General features: G+C 41.1%; 1 protein-coding gene across 12 annotated transcripts in view; it reads right to left on the bottom strand.

Annotated features, from left to right (window-relative positions):
- Nucleotides 1-368: 368 nt before the first annotated feature.
- The window catches only part of CLASP1 (cytoplasmic linker associated protein 1), a 154,792-nt gene continuing 128,055 nt past the window's right edge, over nt 369-27,105 (bottom strand). For 7 of the 12 annotated variants that reach the window (XM_052674502.1, XM_052674503.1, XM_052674505.1 and 4 more), the window contains 8 exons: nt 25,418-25,534; nt 21,726-21,876; nt 20,770-21,016; nt 19,808-20,001; nt 18,568-18,696; nt 8,576-8,782; nt 6,114-6,230; nt 369-4,395 (listed from right to left, as the gene is read on the bottom strand). In XM_052674502.1, coding sequence (XP_052530462.1) covers nt 4,309-4,395; nt 6,114-6,230; nt 8,576-8,782; nt 18,568-18,696; nt 19,808-20,001; nt 20,770-21,016; nt 21,726-21,876; nt 25,418-25,534 — 1,249 coding nt within the window. In that variant the 3' untranslated portion in view covers nt 369-4,308. The remainder of the gene's footprint in view (nt 4,396-6,113; nt 6,231-8,575; nt 8,783-18,567; nt 18,697-19,807; nt 20,002-20,769; nt 21,017-21,725; nt 21,877-25,417; nt 25,535-27,105) is intronic. The other 5 variants (XM_052674509.1, XM_052674512.1, XM_052674513.1 and 2 more) reach the window with 2 other exon arrangements.

Below are 27,105 nucleotides of genomic sequence, written 5' to 3'. Positions count from 1 at the left end.
AGACACAGACACGAGCGCTCTGTCATCTGTCCCCTTTCTAAGAGCCACAGATGCCTGGCCCTGCAGTCCCATGGCTGCTCCATCAGGACAGAGCTCCATCTCCAAGATGTGCCAAGTCCCCACTCCCAGAGCTGCAGTCCGGTCCCTGTTCCCGCACACAACACAGGAGGTCCATCTGCACGAGGCAGCAGCAGCCCTTTGCCAAAAGGTTCAGTGTATTTTTCAACACAGAGAGCGAATCCTTGAGAAGCAAAAGGTTCACAGAGAGCAAAACTTTTACAAGCAAAGGCTGCTGGAGTGGGAGATGCGCTGGACAACGCACCTCCATTGATGCTCCTCTCCTGAAAACAAACCCAAGTTCCACTTGCTCTAGGGCAAACTCAAAAGGTTTTATTTTATTTTTTTATTTTTTTTTTTTAGCAAATTCTATCACGTAAATGTTAACAAAAAAACATCTGTACAATTGCCATGATACACTCAAAAGTGAAACAAACAAGATATAAATACAGATATGGATGAAACATGACAAAAGCAGAAAAAATAGAAAAAAATACATGCGCATGAACACGGTGCCAACAAAGTCATTTCTCAAGGCTGGCGTTTTTAGAGAGGTTTTAATTCCCATTTCAAACATTGTTAGCAACATTGTTCTGCTGTATTCTACAAAGGTCTATTTTCCTGTCCCTTAGCATGTAATATTATGCTTGATAAATAAAGGGGTGGGGAGAAAAGGTTCGGATGACAAAGATGTGAGTTAGGTTACTTATAGAGGTTATTGGAAAGCTAGTAGTAAGCGATAAAAAAAGACAGTCTCGTATTGTAATCCAGGCAAGCACACATAGTGTACCTTAAGAAAGCCACATGCCTCGATAATTCTGCACTACATGAGAACTACGGTACGCAGACCAGGGGGCAGATGGATCCATATTCGCCCATGCCCACGGAGCACCGGCGCAGCCAATGGCAGAAAAACGCATCCGCATCTGAGATATTTCTGCAACCTTGCAGCCAGGAGCCGCTCGCTGTCTGCTGAGAGTTCTCTCCCATTCAGACTTAAAGCATGGTGGGCAAGGAAAAAAGAAAAACACTTTTTTTTTTTTTTTTTTTTTTTTTTTAAAGTATGAAAAGTTGAAGCCCTGCATAATGGGCAGCAAGGAAAAAAAGGCAGCTGCAGTAGATGGCTACTGCTGGGAGAGGGTGAACACAAGCTTCACCGGTGCGGTGAGGCACTGCCCGCATGCAGATCGTTCTCTGCAAACATGCGTGGACACTGCGGTCTGTAGCCAGAGAGACCTTTATGCTTGCTGAAGAGAGAACAAAACGATTGTACAGCTGTTTGAAGTCAGAATGCTGAGATCAGAGAGGTGACATTCAGAGCTAGCCCTTTGAGTACTTCAAAGGAAAAAAAAGATCATGTTCAACATACTAAACGACCCTACTATGTACATTATACGCAATGTTTTATAAATACCTAAGCAGAATGCCCCCTACTGTATACAGGTATAACATACTTCTAGAGTACTCAAAGGATGAACAGTCCTCGACTGACTCACGTAATGAAAGAAAGGAACACAATGAGCATCTGTTGACAAACAGAACGGCATCTGATTACGAAAGTAAGGCCTGGTTCTACTATTTTGCAGCCCCACGTGTGCCAATGGTATCCGAGAAACAGGCGTTCACCTCTGCAGCCACAAAGCACGGCAGATTTCACACCTATTCCCATAGGACGAGCTGTTAACTCCTTCTTTAGTGTCAGCACAGGCGCCAGGGTCAGTTCAGGGACATTACAGTGCGTTCACTCTCAGTGCATACTAACAGGATTTTATAAAACACAAAATCATTTGAGAAGGAATTCAATTCCTGGAGGTTTGCTACAGTGTGCCATTCAAAAAAAACCTAAACAAAACAAAACAAAAAACCCCAAAAAGCTCCATCACAGCTGGAAGGAACTAAGCGCCATGTAGTCAGCTATGCTGACTGCTGAACCCCAGGACTGGAACAGAAGATGGTGAACTGAGATGGGGAGAAAGAGAGGCATAAATAGTAAGCAGTTAGAGTAAAAATTGGGGAGAAAAAAAAAAAAAAAAAGGAAAAAAAAACCCAAACCCACTACTAAAATTCAAACAAGACAGCTAACTGCTGCCAACGAGTTGGCTGAACATTTCCTCAAAAGGGAAAATAAATTCACATTAAACTAAAATAATTTGAATCATTCAAAAAAATTAAAAATAAAAAAAAAAAAAAAAAACACACAAAACTCTAACAAGCATACTGAAAGGTGTTGAAAAGGAATGGTCCACGGACAGGGAGACACCAACCATGGAGCAGCCAATCCTCTCCCAAGCAAGGATGGCTCTTCTGAGCCAGCAGAGAGGGCCTGGAGGAATCCCACTACCAGACCACGGGTTTCCCCTCTGGCCACAGCACTGGGGAGCATAAGGGATCAAGCCCTGCAGTCAGCCCAAGCCTGGACTCATCCCAATGACCTCAGGAACAGGTCACCTCTGCTGCCACGGCAGCCAGGTGACGAGGCTGGGAAAGCCTCACAAACCTCAGCTCTTCTGGAGCTGCACCAGTCAGCACCTTCCAGCACAACTCCTCATGGCTGGGGCTGAGCTACAGGAGCACAAACTGATGGAGAGGGAGGGCCGCAAGGCTTTATCCTCTTTACTGTGCTTCCCTGCTGCAGTTCTGGCAATGCTCACATGCTGCCACTGAGTCTGCTACCAAGGTGTCCCTTCAGCTCCTCAAAGGGGAAATGAAGGGGGCTGCAGAGAGACCAAGGCACTGAGAGCAGCCTGGGAACACACACTGCAGGTCCATCATCCTCCTGCAATCACTGTCACTGGGGGAAAAAACCCAGTTCTCATCCATGGCAGGTTGGGGTGGGCCTGTCTGTCAGCCAGGATCCAGCCTAGGGCCAAACGCAGCACAAGCATCCTCCTGCTCCCCCCAGTCACAAGCAGCAGGCACTCAGCCACTGCCAACAGAAGCTTGGAGCAGGACGGTGCTTTGGGGTACCTGCTGCTGCTGGTTTGGCTCTTACCTGGTCTGTGTCACAGTCTAGCACATCCCTCCAAAATGCAAAGCACCCAGCAGGGTTGTGCGTGGGAAGAAGGAGGCTTCTAAAGGCAGAAGACAGCACTGCAGGCTCTTCGGGCACAAGACAGGAACAGCAGCAGGTGAGCAGCACTATCCCAGCCAACTCTTAGCTTCCACAGGGTTGTTTTGTCCAGCTTCAGATTCCCTTTCTGTCCTCTTGGATGAACAGTCTGCCCAAAGCACACTGGATTTGTGTGGATAAAGCCATTTACCACCAACATCGATGGGTCCCGGTTAAAGTGGCAGATCAATCCTTTGACGCTACAGACTTCAGGAAGAACTCAGCCAGCCTCACAAGGCAGCACTGCAATACAGCCTTGGCAGCTCTGACTGTCCACCCAAGGATGCACCCAAGCCCAATCCAACACCCACTGTGCTCATGTCCAAACGCAGGCACCAGTCTCAGAACAACATCTGAGGTTCCCTTTGGGGAGTAACAAGTAACCTGAAGAGTCTCGAGCACATGAAAGAGCCAAATGGGTTGGAAGAGGGGAAATATTTACAGTCAACAAAAGTAGCGAGAGCCCAGTTGCTCTACAAAGCACAGCTGGCTGGAGAGCAGTTAGAGAGATCAGCCATCAGAGGTCTGTCAGAAGAACTATATACAGAAAACTCAGATATTTAAAAAGAACCTACTTTTTCATTACTCACTTGATATCTCAGTATTAAAGCATTAGAGGCTGGAACCACAGCCACATCAGCAAAGATCTCCTCGTGGAGAACCCTGCACATTAGGCAAGCTGCGATAGGAAGTACAAAACAGGACCACAGGACTTGTGAGAGGAGATCCTAGCCAGAAAGGCTGCGGCCACAGGGAAAGAGCAGTAACTAGCGCACAGAAACCAAAACTGGGTATGAACTAAACCAAGATTTGTTTAACTTTTACGCGTATCCAGGTTTTTTGACTCTTTTGGAATGCTAACCTAAACATATTTCCAAGATTTCAGCAGGCTATACAATATGTTTAAGTATGGCTTTCTGTTGTTCACTTTTAATGAAGACTGCAACACAGACCTTGCTTCCTTTACATTCAATACCAGTAAGGTTTTACATGAAAGCTTTAAGGGACTAGAATACTGATTGCAATAAATATCTGCATGGCCTCCTTTAGCTGATGAAGTGCGCCAGTGAAGAGTAGCAGAAAGGTCTCTGAGAGGCACCGTTGATTGCTTCTAAGTCTACACATATGTCCACATATCTCCATTAACTGTGCGTTGAAACATCTGAAGAGGAGCTGCTGTTGCTGTTGGTAGTTTGGGCCCTCTTTATGTACAAGTTTAGTAGCTTCATCTGGAAGAAACAACAAACATCAGGAGAAGATGCCAGGAAAAACAGATGGACAAAAACTGACTGTGAGTCTTAACTACAGATTCAGTGAGCACTGTTAGAGCAAGTTAGCACCAGGCATTTCAGAACATGCAGAACCAGGAGAGGAAGCCTGGTCCAACTTAGTTTTAATTTAATAATATTTAAACTGTATGTAGAAAAACAGTTGTGTTTCACTTCAGCAGTCATCAATTCACAGCCCTCAGCCCTGCAGATTGCTCTAGGAGAGCAGGATTCCCACAAAGGTCAGTGGGACTGCAGACAGGTACGGAATTCGCTCACACTGCAGTAATCCAAGAGCTGTGGTCCCTCCTAGGAAACAGCCTGAACTCACTATGCTTGGAGAAGAGAGGCGAGATGGGCTTTGTTTTTCACAAAACATTCATTTTTAATGATATTTAAGTATCTTCACTACTTGGTTCCTCTAGTGAAACTGCAGCTGTTATGACTACGCACTTCCTTTGCAAGGGGTTGCTTTCTCATTCTGCCTTACCACCTTAGGCCCAGATCCTGAAATAATGACTCATGCACGTATTTAACTTTAAACACGTAGGCAGCCTGCATAAACTAGGAAGAATTACTCACATGTTTACAGTTAGTTATGTGGTGGAGTATATCCATGGCACCCAGGATACTGGGATTATAAAGCCCCTACAACGTTTTATAGAGGAATCTCCCAACCGCCCAAACATAAATGAGGTAAGTCTCAACATTCACAGCTCTTTTTCCAGAGCAAATGGGAGGTGAAAGTAACTTAAGGACACAACCCAGAAATAAAGTCCAAGTGTCTTAAATCTCAGTTCTGTTTCAGCCTAAACCACGCTTCCTACCCATTAAAGAAACCACTGGTTCAAAACATCCAGACGAAGCCCTCTGAACTAAGTAGCTTTTCACATTCAGAGACAACAATGCAGAATTGATCTTAAAATGGCAAAGAAATCTCAGGTATTATGACTTCAATCGGGAGAAGCCTTGTGACAGCTTCCTGAATGCCAGCTTTTGTCTGAAGGACAGAGCTGAACTGAAGTCTGACTTCATCTGCAGCATCAGGTCAGAATTCAAGTTTTGCTTCTAACATAAGCATGGGTAGAAAAGCGTTTGAAAAGTCATTCAAATTTGCCAGTGTCCAAGAAGAAAAGGACACATCTGCAATGCTATTAAGAGCAAAGCTCCACCTGCTTTTCTACCAGCCCTAATTATGACCTGCTGCTGAAAGGAGCAGTCTTGCTCTCCCACCCATCCCAACCATGCATTCTCACCACTCTTCACATTAGATTAACTGTCAAGCCATAGAGTGAGCTACAAACAATTTAATATTACAGATTTGTTTGTTTTTTTTAACAAGTGAAGCCAGCTGATGCAACTGACTGCATTTTCACCTAACAACGCAATGCAGAAGAGCTAAGGAAAGCATGACTGTCATGGGAATGACCAGCTCAGTAGCAGCTTGCAGTTGCACAGGATCAAATGCATCAAGAAACCAATCCCTGAATCCACTTCAAAAATTGCTCTGCAGGGTCCAAAATGCTCACACTGCTGGACAAGATCTGTTGCTCTAGTGGTGTTGGCAGGACCAGTTAGTCTAACACATTAGGGTTTAACACAGTACAGGGAATTTGACCCAGAGCTAGCATGAACGCATTGGCTGTTGTCATAATACCAAAGGCATTATACTCCCATACCTTGCTTCCTGTGAGTTGTGCGAGATGAGGTTTCAGTTCTTCACCAATTACTGAATAAATTGCCACCAGACAAAATACACTAGCTTTACGGACACTGCTCTCTGTATTATCATAACCCTGGGAAACAAGAAAAATGGTCACAAACAGCACACACCAACATCCTTACCAATCAATACACTGAAGAGTAGTTTAGGCTACCAGATTAATAGAAAGGCTCTGGCAATATGAACACTCAAAGAGCAAGAGAATACAGCATATCCAGCACGTTCTATTTATTCTATATAATATCCTTTCTGTAATGTCCTCATATTAGGCTATGAATTTATAAGTTATTAATGTCTTAGGTTTTATGTCATTAAGGAAGAACAGTTTCCAATCAGGCGGATTATCCTGATTCCAATCTGCCCAATCATTTCCAATCATTCTATCAGTTACACACATTCCCGTGTCCAGTTCAGATGACCTTATGCCATATGTGATCATCAGGACATCTTGGACACAGTGCTCTGAGTGTGCCCACAGGTAAGTCTTTCCTGACCCAAACCCAACCACCTAAAGGAAATAGGTGAGCAAAAGACAGATGAAATTTCCAGCAAAATGGCCTAATGATTTATATCATTTAGAATATGAAAAACAAAACATTGTTTGGTGAATAGATGTTCTATCCAGATAAGCATTTGGATAGAATAACTGTACTCAAGCATTCAAAATTGCAGAAGTCATCATCATTATGGATTATTCTTTTGCCGGGAAAGCCATGAGGAGTGATGCTACAGGGCTGGGGCTGCCCACTAGCAGGGCTAATGTTCTAGCTGCAAGGCCAAAATGCAGTCTGACATTACAGCCTGCAAACTCAAAGAGCACCACATCCCAAAGAGCAGGAGTTGGTCTGGATGCAGCTGAGAAGTTAAAGGCCAGAGTCACACACAAAAACTATTTTTGTCAGCACACCAGCTATTTGTTGGGATGCCTCATTTTCTACAGCACAGCAAGGCCTCTACTGCAGGCATATCAGTGTCCCATCTTTACCCTCACCAGGCAGCCTAACCACCGCTAACACAGCCAGGCCTCTTCTTGCTCTCCTCCATTAACGGTGCATTCCTTTCTCTAAACAATCAGGGCCTGCTTCAACAGGAGATGTGGACAGTGCCTCATCCCACAGCAGCCCTGCTATGTGGCTAGGGCATGTCTTTGTGGAAGGAGCAGGAGTGCTGTGACTCTGCCAGCCTCAGATCACTGTGACAGCTACACCCATCTCCATGCCTATGAGGCCCTGCCAGGTTGGGCTTTGTCTCTCACCAGTAGGAGACACCTATGGGCTGCTCCCCCTGCAGCGTGGGACCCAAAAGAACAACAGCTGAGACTGAGGAACTGCAAGCACTCCCCACCAAACCCCTCTAAGAGCTCTGCACTGCAATTTGCACCCAAACCCAGGTTCTCGACAGAGTCACAGCCAAGACTGTTTTATGTACTGAGATCCCTATCTGTTCACATGGGCCATGGGCATCCTGCTGTGGTGCTGAGCTGTACACTTGTATTCACATAAGCACTGTTGGACACCTTGCCTGTTCACCACTGCTGTTACCCTCACCAAGATAAACAGCCACAGTGCATATCCCTACATACTTTCTAAATATGAGAAGTAGATTCCTTTGATCATTATGATTCCTCATTCAAGGAAATAACACTGGCAGCCCCAAGGTGAAAAATCACAAAGACACGGAAGCCATTTAATAAAGCAAATATATCTTTTTGTGCTTTTAAAGGCATGATGTTCCCAAGCACTTCCACTGCACTGAAGCTCCCTTGTCTAGGTTGTTGTCACCAACAACAATGGCTAAAAACTTCTTAAAACAAAAGTTCACATCAATACAGAATTGCCTGATTCCCAGAGTTTAAGAAAAGAACTGCAAAAGCTTATGTGACAAAGTTGGACAAACACTAGGATGCATCAGGGAAAATCCTGACTTTGCCCTTGTCCTTCTGCTCTTTATGCTCACAAAAAGGATGCTTCTTTATCCTAATTCTCCACTGAAGTTTTACTCGCCTACAGGTATGAACTCTTTCACAAGGACCAATTTGTTCTTGCCACAATCCCCTCCCCCCCCCAGTAAACACACTGGTTCACTCCTTTGTTATTTTCATCATGCTTTGTCTCACTCCAAAAGCTTAGTCCTGCCAGCTGCTTGTGCAAGGGGACTGAATACAACCCCACTACGGCCAGCACTGAAAGATAAATTCACAATGTAAGATCAAGTCTTAGTGCTGGCAAAAACACAGCTCCCCACCCAGGGTTATGAAAGAGACTGAAGATTGAGCATTTAGTCTTAATTTCAGAGAGAAAATAGTCCTTCCTATCTGTCCTGCTGTGCTCCAAATTCATGCGCAAAGTACACTCAAAGTACAGAACATCTCAGTGTTCGTTTGTGCTCAACGAGCATTTGTGATGTGAGATTCTATACCTGTAACAATCCAGGAATAATATCAGGAAGGAGTTGATGCAATGATTCCTTGGAAATCCTCTCTATGACCTTTGTCTGCATCTTGATGGCAGCTAAATTAATTGGATAATCTGCTGTCTGAATGATGGGGCAAAGCACCTTGATGCATTGCTCAGGATGGATGGAGCTTGCCAGGGTAGAAGCAGCTTCCTCAGCAGCTCTGACGACCTGAAAGGAAAGCACAGCAAAACCTTGCATTAATGAGGCTGCACAGCCAAAAACACCTGTGCATATTAGGAATGAATACCAGGAAATACTTGGGGATGTTTATTAATAAAACAGCAAGAGGCTCGTCTGAGAGGAGATCAAGTATAAGAATTCACGTTCTTTACCTCCAGAGACATGTTTGTTCCAGCCAGACAGTGGTACACAGTTCCTCCTGCCTGAAGTAACCATGTCAAAGTTTGAGAGTCATCCACCACCCAAGACAGACAGGCACTGCTGCCCTGTTAGGTCAGCACTCTAGCCACTGGCAGGGAACATAAACCCATCAGCTTAAACTTAATACGAAATACAATTGCTTAATACTACAATGAGTGACGTTGTGCTTTTTAATATGCATCTGCCTTGCTGAATGCTTGGGTGTCCAAGCTGAGAAAACCATGCCTGCACACGTGTGTCCTGCCAAGTCCCAGCTAAGCACTGCTGTGCTCAAATCCAGGCTATGGAGCCAAGCAAGATTCAGGATAATCTATAACCAGGCAACAGTGCTCTGAGCATATTTAATACATGAAGGCAGTGCTGGGACACTATAAAACATGAGAGGAAGAAGAAGTGGAAACAGTGGCAGCACCCACCTTTAGTAGGTGCTTCACTCTGTAAAGCAGACACACAGGATGAGAGAGGTCCTAAACTCAGTACTACCCTTCACCCATGAAAGGGAAATCCACAGATTTCACACTATTCCCCAGTGGATAGGACAGTTAGATGAAAGAGGAAGGACCTGAATTTCTTCTCCGATGAGAGTTTATTTTACATTCTGCAGTAATTGGATTAAAAAAAAAAAAAAAAAAAAATCACAAGATGGGAAACAAGTTTTCTTTCTTCAAGTGTATGTGCCAATTGCCAGGCAACAAACTCAAGGAAAATGTGTCCCAGACAATAAGGAAAAAAAAAAAAGACACCAAAACAAGTGAAGCCACAGGTCAATCACTTAGACTGAAGCCGTGACTACTGAATTCTCTTCAATCCCTTCTTCCACACAAAATGGAATCAAACTTGGCGGTTTCTCTTTGACTCAGGCAACTCATAAACAGATACAGCTCTATCAAAGCCCCAAAAGATGAACTTTTGAAAGGAACTAATGTGGATAACGTATGTAGCAGGAGTATTTGGAAGTTTATCCTAGTCCTCACTAGGACAGCAATCTCTCTCTGCCTGGACTACAAAACATTTTTCAGAAAGGACTAATTGATTTTAAGACAGAAGCAATGAAGAATGACCAGCACAGATACACTACTGATTTAACAGAAGAGATTATCCCCATCTACAAAACCTGCTTCACCCACAGCTTTAACTCATCATGACTACAACACAGTGACTGATCCTCTACTCGTGTTGACAGCTGCCTCCCTGAAACAGGTATGGCCAAAGGTTACTTGTGCACCTGTGGAACATCCAACAATAAAAGTGATTTTAGATGGTTCACGTGGTACAAACATTGTATTTAGGCAAGGCACAGGCAGGAGCCAATCTGAGACTCTGATTGCTGAAGTTGTCCACACACTCATCTATCTCAGGCCTTTCTCAGCAATTAAACAGTGTTAAAGCACATTCCAAAAATGGCAATCCACAATGTGGTCAGCATTCAAAAGATTTCATCCTGCAAGATCTGTGAATGAGTAACCAAGCAGAACAGAATGCTTGTTTAGCTCTTCCAGATATTTCTTTGCTAATTCCCTTTTCAATTTCACACATGAGAAGCATGAAAGTTAACATTTTTCCATGCTAGCTAGCTTAGGAGGAAGTACTATTTTTTGAGAGGGAGGGGAAGAGAGAAATACCCAAATAATACCCAAATACTCAAGGAAACCTAATGCCAAAGTTTGGTACTGTGGCACTGAATTGCTAGAATGGCTGCAGTCAGGGGCTCTCAAAAGGTCTCTGTGGAATGTAAGAAGGTTTCTTCAAAGAAATTCACTTCTTGGCACTGCAACTTTTGATGATGTCTCTCCTAGCACTGAAATACTGCTGACATCAAGCTCTCTACAAATAACAGTACAATTACAGAGGGTATGAATACCTCATAATCAGCCCAACGACATTCACAGGCAAGTCATTTTAGCTAAATAAACATACAGATATATATTTATTAAAAGCTTTGTAACTGACCAGACACTGGCCACTTGGAATTTTGCCTTTTAGCAACTCCAAATGCTTTTTGTAAAAGGAAAACTTAGACATACATTACACACATTATCACAAATGACTAAAAATTTTTATTTTTTTATTTTTTTATTTTTTTCCTTTTTTTTTTCTTTCCTTCTTCAGATCCTCGTGGGTCCAGAGAGGTTGTGGATGCCCCGTCCCTGGAGGTGTTCAAGGCCAGATTGGATGGGGCCCTGGACAGCCTGGTCTAGTACCAAATGTGAGGGTTGGTGGCCCTGCATGTGGCAGGGGGTTGGAGATTCATGATCCTTGAGGTCTCTACCAACCCTGGCCATTCTGTGATTCTGTGATTTTACAAGTAATAGCATCTTAGTGTACTTACAGTGTGTACTTACATAGTATGTATGTATGTAGTATGTACTTACAGACGGACTTCATCTAATACACTTCAGTAAATTTGGATTAGGTAAAAATTTCAGTGAGTAACTCTGAGACAGAGCTCTACAACTACTGGCACAGTTATGAGGAGAGTGCACGAGACAAAAACCTTTGTTTTAAAAGCTTATTATTATTTCAAGCACCAAGGCTTGAAATACAGCTGCAATTCTTCACAAAATGAGCCAGGAGTCAAAAGTACAAAGAAAGTCACATGTATTTTGCACATCATAGGGCAGGTTAGAAAAACTGTATAGACATAAGTAGTCTTGCACCTTCACAAGTCCTCCTTTCAACAAAGCTGGCCATTTCTAGCACGCATCTGGCTGTATTTGCACAGCAGTTGGGTATTTCACATCACTTCTCCATGCAGTGCGCATCCTTTGAATACAGAAGGGCAAATTACTCATGTCCAGAAGGCTTCCTGCTGATACTAGCTTGTAAACGTGACAACACCAGAGACATTTCCAAGTCTTTCAAGAGCACATCTGGCAGACAGCATCTGCATCCAAGCCACACTTCAGCATCCCCCTTAAGCGTATATTTGGCTTTAATAACATGCTTGAATCTTACTGACGTCAATCGGACTCAAGCGTGTGCTTACATGCTTGCTTGATTCAGAGGCTCTGCAGGTAACTAGCTGCCATGCAAAGGAACAGCAGGAAACAGGGTGCAGATGAAGGTGCAGGGCAGTACCAGCTGTGGGAGAACCCAGAGGACAAGCCCTTTCCTTCATCTCCACTGACATAGAAAGCCCAAACGCCACCACTCTGCAATGCAAATAGCAGTCCTGCCCAGAAGGTCTTTGATTCTGACTTTGACAGAGAAAAGCATTTAGCCATCCGGACCAACTGTGCAACCCATGAGGGAATGCTTGTCTCTGAATACTTGCACAGCCCTGCCACAGTTGCATCCCCAGTAATGCCAAAGAAAGGCAGCAACATTCCTGCAGTGAGGGAAACGCATTATCAAAAGCTATGAACTGCCAGGTTTTTTGGCATCAAGGATATGCAATTATAGCTGAGTTTAGTGAAGATATTTTGCCGTGAGGCATAACAACCATGTCTTGCAAATTATACATAACATACAATATAAAAAGTCAAATATCTTTTTAAATCAGGGTTTTAATCTAACCAGAGTAAAACAAACTTAAAAAAAGAGTGGAAGAAATGAGGCAAACATCAAACAACAGCTCTTCCCATCTTTGGGGGGAAGATTGGAAGATAAGACACTGCGGAAGCAATAGGAATGGCCCCACTAGGTTCAAGCTACCAGCAGACACCACCAATCACTATATCCATAAAATGCACACTCTTTAAATGTGGGGAAAAAAAAGTGCTGTTCATTACATGCTCAGATTGAGGAGCTCACTGTCATAGAAGGATGCAGATAATAGATTAAAAAAAATATATAAGGTCACTGAAGAGCCATTAAAGGTAAGCAGACAGAACTTTCAGCTTGGGCCAGGGGGGCTGGAGATTCATGATCCCTGAGATCCCTTCCAACTCTGGCCATTTTGTGATTCTGTGATAGGGAGGGAGGAAGTCTTTGATGAAAAATCACTGCATGCTTGCTAGTCACTGTCTAAAGTAGGATATGGAGCAGAGTTTTTGTCTAACCTAATGCAATTATGTTCAATTATTTCAAAAACACAGAAGAAAACTACTGGAGTGTTCAAATGATGATAACAGCTGGAAGAAAGAAGTTCAAAAGGGTGCCTATGACGCAAGATCTGTAAGACCAGGGAGAGCCTGCAGTGCTTTAAAAATACTGACACTAAGCTGTGTGCAAGGTATGTCACAAACATGACTTTACCTCTAGTAAAAGCTTAAAGCAAACCATGTCTGGAACTGGATAGTTTGATGCCATTCAACACAAGGCAGGTAGACCAGGAATGCAGATCTAAACGATAGCACTTTGCCTTAAAGAAGCAGGTTTTTCTCCTTTCCAAAGGCTTACCTTTTGCTCTACACACACACTAGAGACTAGATTGAGCCTCACTTCTGCTGGCATAACATAAGCTGTTTCCTAGTGGGCTCATTGAACAAATAACATGCCCGCTTCATAGGGATCAGGGCATCAGTGTAACATGTTGAGATCTGAGTAGAGCAGCACCCATATACCTAGATGAGAGTTGTATGGGAGTACATATTACACTGCAAGCTGGAGTACAAATACTAGCTGCACCACCTCTATAAAACACACGGAATTAAGGAGTGCATGTTTTTGTTGTTGTTTCTAAGAGGAAAAGATAAAACACTCAAAAACCTTAAGAGGCTTTTTACTCCACTGTGAAACAAGTAAAGCACCAGAAGTTTACTAGGCAGAAAAACAAGGTTTTGCTTTTGGGCTTACAAGGCACACAACTTTGTTTTTAGAACCAACTTTTGGCATTTAGAGGTGGTTACTTAAAGCCTGCACAACGTAACTTGGAGGGAATGGAGGCTTACCGCTGCCTAGCCAGGCAAACTCCCATCCCTGAAGGGTATACAGTCTAATCCAGACAGGAACAAACAATTAAAGCACTGAGTTTCAAAGCAGGAAGTGGACTCAGCAATGGGGAGCGCTAAGCAGATGAAAAAAAATTAAGAGATTGAGAGGAGGTGAAGTAGATTAGATTGCTTCTCCTGGGTGCTAAATATTTCACGTGTCGGGAATTAGAGGAAGCACAGAAACGTATACAATAAAACATCAACTCCCAAACTGCAGTGCTCGGCAGCTTCCAGCATGGGCTACCAGTTAACTAACCTTAAAGACTGATCACTTCGCATTTTTCTCTAGTAGGCTATGTTGTACTGAAAGTGACACAGAGTGTATCATCATTGGAGGACATTTGCAAATAATCTTATAAATGTCAAGGGTCAGTCTAAAAGCACCTCAAGCCAGTAACAATTAAAGTTAATGGATAGCCGTGATTTGCTCTTTTCACCTTCCTTTAGATCATTACAACAAGGAGTGTTACATCCTAATTATGCCTGTGGATTTCCTGGATAGTAAAAGACCAAAGTTAGGTACCTCATACATGGCTCAAAGTCTTTTCCTTGAACTGAGAAAGTACCAACCAGCTATGTCTACAGGTTTTGCTGCAGAGAAAAACAGAGCAGCAGAAACAAAGCAAAGCATGAGCTGCCCAATGATTAGCAATGGTGAAGATGTTCCTTAACATTTTCACAAGATTTCTACTTTACTTTAGCAAAGAATAAGAACTTATGCTCATTTTGCTGCTATGAATCTGTAGCAATGTCATATCAATGGTACTGGGTCAGCACACAGCATCTCTCCTTAGTTATGGGTGAGTAAGTACACTGGAACAAATGAGTTAATATTAACCAATTGGCAACAGAAAGACAGCTCTTTTCCAAGTAACTCCAAACAAAGAGTGATAAAAATCAACAAGATTTAATACCATCCACAACTTCAATTACATTCTAATGCTCTAAAAGTAAGTGAAAGGCATTTACATGTCAACTCCCATAAATATTTACAGTTCTGACTGAAGCAGGCTTGACTTTTCTCATCATCCCATTTAATTAACAGTACTGTGCAGACTATTATACAACAAACAGAGTAAAAAGAGGCTAGCATTAAAAAGTGCAAACTAAACATGAATCCCAAGTCAGAGACTCCTAGTCTGTAGCCCAGGGTTATGTTAATTTTGGACCTGCATCGAGGTCAGCGCTTTGCTGATTTTTAGTTGCACCCACAGGACAACTCTCAGCATCCACTCCTCATACCAAATTTTCTTCTCTGGTGTCTCTTAGTTGTGCTGCTTCATTGATGCTACACTTTGCCTTCAACAACAGAAGGCCGAAGAGTTCTCACCACAGCAAAGATTCAAGCAATGAAAGGCTTCAGCTTGATTTGGCAAAACACATTCAGACATCCAAATACATCCAACCATGCTAACTTAACATCGATGCTTCCAGCTGTAATAAAACCACAGCCCCTTTTGTTTCAGACACTCTTTTAGCTAGATACTGGCACTCAAATGGAGGAAGATACGGTATTTCACAGGATTGTAGGGGCTGAAAGGGTCCTATAGAGATCATTTATGTCCAAACCCCCAGCTAAAGCAGGTTCCCTAGGTGCCTGTTGGGTTCTGAAAGTGATGATAGCCATGCTGAACACAAGTAATATTGCATTTGTGAAGTCAAATTAACTTTCTTACTGATTTTCAAAGAACTGCCTCTAAGTGCAATGACTTCTTGGAGCCATCTGAGGTTAATGGCCCTGCACTGTGCTCCTTTCCAAACTCCTCTTTCTTTGCTTGGTCATTTTACACTGATTGCCCATTAGCCCAAACATTACAGAAAATGGCAGCAATAACATACAGGCAATTAACAGTTCCTGTGCTGAAGGGGAAACTCAGGTAAGCAAAAGTGAAGTAGGTACAGATCTCTCCAAACAGTAATTTTCTGCTGATTCATGCAGCCTGTCTGAAATGATTTCAACCACAAACCAGTTTTGTTTTCTAATGCAAAGGCAGAAACAAACCCTAGTGAGACGTCCTGTCAGGGCATTACGTTGCTCAGGAATTAGCACTTTCCTAACTTTACTATATAGCAGCTTTCCTCCAAATCATTTTTACAGTATGAAGATTTTATTTTATGCAGTCTAAGGAGAGTATATCCACTGCTCTTAGTATCACTCAGTTTCAGTGAAAAGTAAAACTACAAGACAGATGACTAAGATCTTTCCATTCTTTCTTCAGCTATTCTAAAAGACTTCCAAACTGGTGAATGTTCACTTAGTCTCTCACTGAGTGGGATCAAGTCAAAGGGCAGCTCCTCCACAACCCCAGGAGATAACAGTGCTGCAAAGTCAGCACTGAGTGGGAGCTGGAGAGCCTCTGTTGGATGGGAATCTGTGACATAATGGCTCAGGACTATGAGTTTGACCAACTGAGCCATACCCAAATGGACTCAGTTGGTTTTTGTTTTTTGTTTGTTTGTTTGTTTTTTTTAACAGACATAATGGAATCAACAAATCCCAGCTACAGGTAAAAAAAATACCTACAGCATTTTCACAGGTGTATGTTCATGTAGACACACAAGAGAAGACTGAGAAACTTTTCTTAACTTCATGAATGCTGATGTCCTGAAACTGACAGAGAATTGCCAGTTTTCATGAGTTCCATTTTGGCTCTGAGAACCCCATTTACACAGGGATGAGAAAATAGACATACATAGACTTAAAAATACTATGTTGCAATGGCAACATCCTCAAACTCAGTGGATAAAGTGGGTGGGATACAAATATCATGTACTTGGTTTATTTCTAGAGTGTTGGGGGTTTTTTTTGTTTTTTTTTTTTTGTTTGTTTGTTTTTTTAATATCAGCACATGCCAGGTAACACCAAACACCCGTTCTTTGGGCTGTTCTCTCCTATTACACCACCAGTACCAATACTTAATACAGCTGTACAAACAACTGCTTAGAGATAGAAAAATGGAACTACACCTGCAGTGTCCTGCTACGACAGCCATAACCCAAAGGTCTCACTGGAGCAGTTGTAAATGTGATCTTTTTTAATGATAACAGTGCTATGCAAAACCACTGGGAAAAAAAAAAAAAATAAAAATCAAAGGAATGCTATGTGCAGAACAGCAGCTACTTGCTGAGAGCAATACAGCTCACACTTACTCTTCTATAAAGAAGTGCCAGAACTCATGACTCTTCATTCCTGGCTTGAGTTTTACTTTCTGTTACAAAAGCTGATCCTTCTCTGCTCTTCCTCAGAAGGCATCTCACATGCAAATCTTAAAAAAAACCTGTCCATACTACAAACATGAAGTACATTGTGTGGGGGAGTACAGAGACATGAAAAGTTATGCTGTCAACATTACACCTGATTTCAGTAAAAACTGTCAGTCATACAAGGACAGAGAGCTCTGAAGGGCATTAAAAAACATCAGAGACCATCTGAAAGGTGCTGTAAGTTTGGAAGATTTTGTGGGGAAAAAAAAAAGGGCACTGAGTCAAGGTGAGATGAGAAGTATGTAACCAGGAAAACTTGCCAATAAAAGGCACTCCTTCAGAACACAATGTTTTGTCTGACTATTTTATCAGGAAATCAATTTACAACTGCTTCTTATTACTCTGAACTGAGAACGACAGAAGGGTAAAAGCTCTACATCGAGGAGGACAGGCAGATTGTGGCAGTCTTCATTCACTTAAGGATTAAACATTTTCTGCCTTTGTATTTAAGGGATATCCAGCCTGTTAGGTTCCTTCTTCCCTGTGGGGGTGTATTTGGTTTTGTTTTGATTTTTAAACAGTACAGTTTTGCTATGCACACCTAATGCAGCTTTGTGTCAGTTATGCAATGATCTGGAAGCAGCCTGATCTATACAGTGATCTTTTCCATGGCCAAAAACAGAGATACTTAGCATTGCTAGTTTAGGGCAAGCCTTTTGTAGGGAAGATGAAGAGCTTTAAATTTCAAAGGAAGAAGTTTGGTAAATAAGTCATTGCAGAAACGGACAGAAATTCACGTGCTGTTTTTCAGGGCTTGGTTCAAACTTGCAACACGTGTAAGATAGAAAAGATCTATCTTGGAAGCCAATTTGCAAAGACTGACCTTTAATGTACTTTGATCTACTTCCAATATAACCATCACGTCCCTGTATTTTTTAGTCCAGAATACTTCTAATTTTGCATGAGTTCTCTCACAATAGGAAAATGCATTTCACTCTTCCCTTGGCTTCCTCCTTACTGCCTCAGCTTCTTTCTAGCAGCATGCCCTCTTTGTCCATTTTCATCTGTTATTCCACAGTTCAAATTCTCAAATGTGGCTCAAGTTCATAATTTTCACACAGCTCTGCTGGAGTACAGCCTTAGTGTTCTTCAATACATTTCCCAACCTTCCCTGCACAGATTGAGGGACCACAGTGCCCTTAATGAGCTCCAATAAATTAGGAAAAATGCACCCTCCTACCTCTCCCAGAGCAACCAACCAAGCCCTGGAAAACCAACAGACGGCCTACAACTCCAGATAGCTCCAAATACACTAAAAATGAGTCTGTTGGTCTCAACATTTTTCTTCTTGCTTCAGCAAGTATACATCTTCAGCACTTAGGTGACTTCATATTGTTCTTTTCTACTGTCAAGATGGGTCAGCATGCTTGTTTGTTAAATCTCACATTTCTTCAATATTATTTTCCCAGTAGCAGTGCCAAAAGGCTCACTCACCTCCTTGTGGGAATCCTTGTGTGCTTCCAGTGTCTTCATGATGGTCAACTCTGCGTAGTTTTTGAACCTTGCTGGCTGATTCCGTAGGATTTCTCTAAGGACTCGCAATGCCAACGCTCGTATTGAATGCTATGTCAAGAGAAATTGCTGTTAGAGAATGTAATTTCTCAACAAAATTGCATTTTGAAGCAAATTCTCATGGCTCCCTAAGCAGTATAAATCTTACTTAGCTCTACCAGCTCCAGTGGATCAAGCAGTGTGATCAATAGCTGAAAACAAGAATTGGTCTGCTTGCTTTCTGTTGCAGAAACATTTATATAAAATGACTGTTCCTACTGACAGAATCAGAATGATTCTACATTTTTAAATTCCATACTCTTCTGGCAATTAAGTATAAATTCATAACCAAAACAGCATAACTGCACACGAAATTATAAAGACATTCAGATTGTATTTGATTTGTTCTTCCCATTCTGCTTAGCTCTGCAGAAATCAGATTGAGCTCCATTCATGCAAAAGCTGTTTCTCATGTACTATTAAGAAGCAGCATTGATTTACTGCAGCGCCTCTGGAAATTACTTTCAAGAACAGTCAATTTTTGTAGTCACTACTGACCTGTGTGTTAATCCTTTATATATCAAAAGATCCTTAGGAGAAGGGATTTATAACACTTGCTTTACTTACACAACTGTTACCTTAAGTTTTTGGTCAGTAGCCATTCCAAATAGATCTATCATTTCAGCAGAGGAATACTTTACTCTATACTCAGCCTTCAAATTATGCCCTTTGTTATCCATCTGCAAAACTCACAGATTAGCAAACTTACTTGTACTTCAAGTCACCAAATCTTCCTACATACATGATGATGCTATGATTAAACATGTAGGACTACCAAAACTCATGTTGATTCTAAGAAAAATGATTGTGAGGAAATATCAGCCATACAGACTGCCTTAGAAAATAACTTTATTTCTGATTCTAGTTCAATTTCCTAGTTGTTACTAGACACTCAGACGGGAGCAGAGAACAGACACTACAGAGAACCTTGAAATTTGTCATGGAGTACATTAACAATGAAAGCAGAATCAATAGCCTTAACAGAAAAAAAGAAAACAAGCAGTGCAGCATCACTGATGAGATGCCATAGAAATGTAACAAATTTCAGTTGAATTAATTTGCAGAACCTATCACCCTAAATAAAGCAATGCTACAAGAGAGTTAAGAAAAATCTACATCTCACATCTTTGTCTCCAAGCGTTTCCAGGAGCAAGAGCAGAATGGTTTTGAAATGCTCCTCCCAAACTCCAAGATTATCCTCCCTTGTGATTTTCAGCAGCTCCAGGAGAGCTCCTTTCCGCTCCTCCACCCGCTCATTGTGATTAGAGAGCTCTTTCAGAAGGTCAGCCACCAAATCTGAATGGTCAATGGGTACTTCTAGGACAAATGGAAGCGAGTCACTTGGGGAAATGGGGGAAAAGGTCAAATATGTCCATATTACAAACCTTCCATAGAACAAGTGCACAGAAAAAAAAAGACCACTCCCAAAAAGGCATCAAATCCCAAGTGGACTCTGTCAAGAGGGAAAGAGGACCAGAATAGCCCTAATTTCACCTAAGTTCCTAATGCTGCTCATGGCTAACAAACAAAGAAGAGATGACGACTGGATTTTATCCAATTCCAATAATTACTTGTACAAGAGGAGAATCACCAGTTTGTCCCAGACACACACCCAAAACCAGCAATCACATGCGTGACTTTTAGATCAAAGTACTGTGAGTCATCAATATAATGCAAAGGAATAAACTAAGGGGTGCAGCATCGTTTAAATGAAGTGAAACACTCAATAACAAGCTAATGAGTCATTTAGGTTTTAGAGTAGAACGTCCCTAAATAAATGTCCCTTGAAGATATATTTAATTTAGACTTTAAGGGACTAGTTTGAGGAAAACTCCAAAGGAGAAAGTAAGAGAGAACAGTAACAAAAAAAAAAAAAATTGCAGCAGAGCCTCCTCTCCATATCCATAAATCAAGTTCTCATGTCACACATCAGAACAGAAAATATTTCATGCCAAGCCTTGACTCACTTGCAAAGTAATACACAACATATACGTGGACAGGCATGTATCTCAGTACTGCACAAATACAAATATATCAGGAACAGAACAAGCTGCCAACAATTTTTAAAGATACGCTAATACAAACCATCCCGAAGCTGATCCATGTCATCATCAAAAACTGCTTCCTTGAGGGCAGTCTTGTCATAAGTGTTAATTGTGTCGGAATAAGGATAGGGGTTATACTCTCGAGCTCGTGGCCCTGAAAAGGCGCGGGGTGGCTGTGTGTTAAGTAGGGAGGTTTTGTTATCTAGAGCCATCCTTCCTCCTTCTACAGTATCACTGCCTCCTCGGACATCACTGGTAGGTACTGCAAGGCCACCATCTCGAGACACCTGGAGATCAAATACAGAAAAGGCTTAAGACCACTAAAAGGCTACAACTTCCACAGAATTTGAGTTCACCCATCAACAGGATCACATCCATTAATTTTGTGTAGAATTCTCTATATACACATAATACTTAGACCGCCTCTTAATTTAGGTAACAAAAGTATCTCATGATCATAGGGCAAAAAGCTGTGCTAACATTTCTAAACAGAAATATTTCTAAAACTGCAAAGGCTAGGAAAAAAATCAAACAAGGAACAGGACCAATCTGCTAATAAGTCAAAGGAAGGAAGGAAAAGCAACATCGTTCTCACAAATGATGCTTAGAACACTAATGTGAAATAGACAACAGCAGAGCCCCAAAGAAAAACATCAGATTACCAAGAATTCTAGCTTCTGAGACTAACAGTCTACACTTGTTTATCCACACAGGAAACAAAAATACTGCTTAATTCACAGATTTTGAATTTCATGTACTTAATTAAAACAAAGGGCATCTCACATGTCACAACAACCTCTAGGACCTCAGTGTCTTTCTTGTTGTGAGAGGTTCAAATGTTGAAGTGTTAGAAACAATTGAGAATAAAACAGTTACAGGAAAAATCCAGTTACCAAAAGCAACTGGATTTTGTACGCTAGTTAACATTCCAAAGCCAGGCTTGAAAACCATAAAAGTTTCGCATATCTCCAAGTATTAATCAAACCAAACACTTACCATGTCACAGTCTTTCTTCCCATCACGTTTGATTGGTTCATTCAGGTCCTCTTGACTACGAAAACTAAACTTTTCAATTGCTTCTGTGACTCCACGAAGAGAGCTGTAGATTTCATCAGAATTTAGGTTCTCCGTGTCATAATCCAGCATACTAAAGACGAAACGTATATGAAATGTTACACACAAAATTGGGATCAACTTTTGACTTAACAAATATACGTCAAGTTGGAAACAGATGATTTGGTGTATCATTTCTAACAGAGACTTTTAACGAAACATGAATGGAATTCAAAGCAGACTTCAGGTCTGAGTCTCCTAGATTTATCCCAGTCTGAGAGGAGGAGCTCAACTGAATGAAGTGGTACCATATTGCTGCAACTGAGGAGAAATCAGGTCCACTGTTTATAACATTCCAAAGCAGTGAATGTGGTAGCTTCTATCAACAAAATATCCTGCTCCCATAAAGGTAATGGTGTTCATACAAAAGAAAAATAATCACTATGAGAACTCAAAGGGTTCTGACCGCTAGTGGACGTGAAATCAACAAAATTTAAGCTCCATAATATGTAAAATATATTCTGTCCATGAACTGAAATGCAGTAGATTTAAACAGAAATGAAAATGTATCTTGACATAAAGCTTTGTCTATCATATTCCAGTTCTTGTTTATAAAGTAGTAAAAACAAAACCACTTGCAAGAAGCCTTGAAAAAAATAAGATGCATTTCAGTAATGAGCCTTAATTTGAGAATTCTCTCACTCAAATCAAATGCTTTGTTGCGGTGAGTCTGTTTTTCAGAAATTCTTCAGGAGTATAAAGCCTAAGAGTTATCCAAAATTAAGTACTATGAGAAAAATGACCAGCAGGCAAGGGCAGATGATAAGAGGGAAAAAAAAAAAAAAAAGATAAAAAGATGTAGCGAGGGCAAGAAGGTCCTGAATGCCTTAAGGAAATTAAAAGACAGTATTGGCAAGATTTTGCCCTATCCAGACAGAAGTTCAATCTGCATGACAGTTTTCCAAGACAGATTTAAAGAAGAGACCCCAGTAACTGAGAGGAATTTCTCTGGGGGAGTCTCAGATCTTAGCAAAGCCAGAAGCAAAAAACTCAAAGGAATTTGAGATATTTACATCAAGTTGTTAGTCAATAAATGTTAAGAAGCAGCTCCCTTCAATTATCAATTTATATTTCTTAACAATTTGTGAAGGATGACAGGATGGCCTTGGAGGAAGATGGCTGAACAAAGAGTAGTGTTGCTTTCCTACAAAAGAACAATCACTTGTGAGGTGGTAAGAAAACTGATACAGTAATAATTCTCTTACAATCTCTTTTGAATCCTGGGTACACAGTCATTATTTTCAGTACAACTAAAAGTAGGATGTTTGCTATCTGGAACTATCACTTCTCTGTCTGAAGTTCCTTGAGAACTTCAGACAAAGGATAAAACTTGTGTTGTCCAAATCTTTTGGGATTAACACACTGAAAATAGCCATAATCCCTGGCTCCAAGCAACGCTATCACCCTGCAGGCACACAAGCACCAGCACAATGCACTCTGGCAAAGAAAACAAAGCATTGCTCCCTGACTTTAAATGGTGTCCATCCAGCCAGGCCTGGCTAAAAAGAAGTCACCACTGAAACAACAACAGACCTAAACCAGGAAACAAAAGCTGTGCATAAACCTATAAAAGAAAGAATATTTAGGATCTTCCAGATAACTGAATGACATCATTGCTTTCCAGACTCCCCAGAAAAGTAAAAGCAGTTTTAAAATTCTTTGTAAATATTGGTAATAGAAAAGACAAGCTTTGCTCCGTACCATCTTGAAAGTATCAGTCGTGTGTTCAAGCATGATTAATCCATACATCTTACAAGCTTCTTCAAGTGACCAATGGAAGAGCCATTACTAGACAGTATATATTGATCGTAACAGCGTACTCACACTAAGAGATGAAATGACTTACCAAAGGTCACACAATGAAATCCATGGAGAAAGAAAATTAAGATTAAAAAAAATAAATCGACCAACAGTCCCAGATATACTGACATTAAATCTGCCCAAATCTCTGTTTCTTTCCTCAGGAATGAATTTTGACCAATGCTGCTCCCAAAGAACACATCAACGCACATATTCTACAGTGCAAAATGACTGCAGCTATTTATGAACAAAGAACCACTAAAACTGAGGTGTTTTTCAAAACACAAAACCACCTTTTACTAAAATCTGGAGAATCCAGTGATTTCATATGTCAAGAATAAGCTCGTGTAAGAAATCACGTTATGGTTGTGACAAAACGTTACATGTAAACACACATCTACTGACAGTATGTGTGCTGCAATAATTCACAGACAACGTGATGGAGAAAATAAAATGAAGCTAAACCCACCTTTGAGGGGAAAAAAAAAAAAAAACAGCACAAAAAAAAAGCAACCAATCAAGAAAACTAGAGGAAAGTCACAGGATGAAATAAGAGTAGAGATGAGCAGTGTTCAGGGATGTCACAGCATTATTTTCCGTCTTCCGTCGCACTGAAACAATACAGCCCTCCACAAGCTTATCAAAATAAAATTTGGCTGTTTTGCAGTCTGTCATAAAGATTTTATTTTCATGAACTTTTATTCATTTTCCAATCCAAACTATGTATGAGTAAGTAACAGTTGAGCATCCTCAAGCAGTACACAGGGTTTCTTGCACTTTCATGCTCTGGGCTGGAATGATTCCCAAGCTCAATGCTGACTAATGAAAGGAGGAAAACATTGTTCTCAACTAGCATAACCCCCATGCCCCAGTCCAAATTAACATTAACCTCTTCCATAGATTTCTCAGATGGTCCTAGAACCTGAATATTGATTTCATGCTTCACATCCTCTGCTATTCACAGGGATGCAGAATGTGTGATTCTATTTTCTATCTCAGTTGTCACAGACTCCCAGATTTTCAGGTTTCCAAGAACTATTTGTTTGGTTTTGCTTCAACAGCTTCCAGTTAGGAACTTCTTTCGCCCTTCTTCAAGTGAGACTCACATTTAAGTCCAAATAAATCACATCCACAGAAAGCCTGCTGATAGGGCTTAAACTTCATAATAATCCGAGTAATCTAACAGACATCTGGCAAATTAAATTTGGTTTTTGATCAAAACAAGTATGCAGTTTTAGTTTCGTACACAGGTTCAATATCTACAAACAGATAGAAATAAAATGTGAGTGTACAAGAGGAGGAATAGCGACCAAAATTAACTGCCAATCCCTTAAATCTTGTGGGAAGGACACATAATACAGTTAATTTCAATACTATACAGTTCTAAGATGTTCCACGATCCTCACACAAACAGCTGGTGAATCACATACACACCACCCTCACTGGCCGCCAGATACTACTGCAGATGGGAAATCACTGTCACAACAAGTGCATACAGAAAGTGCTCAACAATTGTGTTCTGCATTCAGGAAACCCAGCAGGGAGAAATTAATTTGGAAGAATTCACTTTGTTTTTCCACTGGCGTGCCACATCTCCCTCACAAAGAGAGCAGTGGCTGATTCATCTCCCCAGTCTGAGAACTAACATCATCCCAATTTCTTTTTCAATCGAAGCTTTTGGAAATCATTCCCTATGCTTGAACAAATTATAAAGTATGAAAGGGAAATAGTACTGTGACATCTCAGACAAGTTGGTTTAACAGGTAGCTTGTTACCTGGGAGAATAAGAGCGTCTGAAAGTCTTGTGGGAAGGAGCGGTGGGGATGGAGTTAGGCTGAGAAAGGGGAGGGGGGTGCTTCGACAGCCCATCTGCACTCCAACCCCAGAACCGACTGCAGTGATCAGAGAAACGAAAGAGAAAAACAGAGAAAGGAGAGGGAGAAAAAAAAGAAACTATAATCTGAGTGGCATAGTGCTGTCATGCTGCCTTGAAGAGAGAAAAAAAATTAATAGGAACGAAATTAAACAAGAATACTCCACTGAGCCCCTTAAGTCATTGCTTTGGCCTTTATTTTCACTTTTTTCTACCATAAAGATACGGCTCACACAAAAATAGTCTCTCTTAAATTGCACAAATAGATATAGTCTCTATAAACAACACTTAAAATGCTTTAAGTGAACAATCCCTGACCAAACATCTGTATCCAAATTCTATGCAGGTATTTGCAAGCAACAGAATTTCCTGAAAGATAAGAGAGCTGAAACTGAACTTCATGAAATAAATGAAAATCAGTCCAGAGCACACATGAGTCAGGTAAACCAGGGGCTTGTTTTGTCTCTGCAGACAACCTGGAAAGACTGAATGAAAACCCAGCCTCAAACTCAGTTTGTATTTCTCTTGAAACCTTTACAGGGGCCTCTTAGTTACCATCTGGCACTGCACCTTTGGTCAAGGCAACCAAATCTGTCTGAATGTGTTTAGTTTTTACTTTTGCCTTGTTCCCTTTCTGTCACTGGAATTATCAAAATCATCTTCTAAACAATACAAATGTTTGAGCTCGTGGAATATTCAGCGTGCCAGTTTGTTTCTACTAAAATTAAGCATACTTGTCTCAGAGAGTCACATGAGTATACACAAGTGAAAGATGCTACAAGATCAGATGTGGCAAACAGGTTGAGAGTTGCTTCAGCACAAACAGCAGCAATGCCAGTTGAAAACTCATCTGAAGTGTGATGACAAATTCACGTGTTAACCAGCAATCAAAACCATAGCTATTACATTCAACTACTACAGAAACGCACCAGAATTCAGAACACTGAACAAAAATCTCACAGCTCAAGATCACACCTACCTGCCAATGGGCCTCTGAATAATGCAGGCTTGTCTTTATTGTATAAGGTGGGTGATTTAATTCTTTTTCCATGTCCTGCCTCACTCAATTTAATATAGATGTCATTAAAGTTTATTTTAACAGTATTTTTTTTTATTTTCAGTGAAAAAGCAAGCATATAAAGCTTTCAAGGCCAAATAAAGCTATCGGCATTTTTTTTCCCCAACTATGCACAAGTTTCTGGGCTGCTAATAGAGGCAAACTTAGCCATTTGATTTAATTCCTTCAAATATTCCTAATGGATTGTCAGCGAAAATTCACAACCTGTATGTGGCATCTGAGCTCACAGAGGACGGTTTTTTATTCAAAATAGCATTCACACACTGGAGGAATTCTTAGCTTAGTATTTTTCCTCTTGCTGTACTACATCACTAAACCTGCAATTTTCTCCATCCAACACAAACACAAGCCATTCATCTGTGCATTGCCCAGGAAACATTCATTATTCTTACTCAGAAATGTGGTTTTTTTCCCTATCATTTCATTTTTCCAAGTGCCTTCCTTTCTTTTCTTCTCCAGAAAGATCTCTCTTGCTCTGTAACTTCCCTCCCAAAAAGCTATCTGGACAACAA

The sequence above is a fragment of the Tympanuchus pallidicinctus genome, unplaced genomic scaffold (assembly GCF_026119805.1).
Source record: "Tympanuchus pallidicinctus isolate F22 unplaced genomic scaffold, pur_lepc_1.0 scaffold15, whole genome shotgun sequence".
Taxonomy (NCBI): Eukaryota; Metazoa; Chordata; class Aves; order Galliformes; family Phasianidae; genus Tympanuchus; species Tympanuchus pallidicinctus.
Note: the sequence above shows the minus strand (reverse complement) of the source record. Positions and strands in the feature narration are given on the sequence as shown.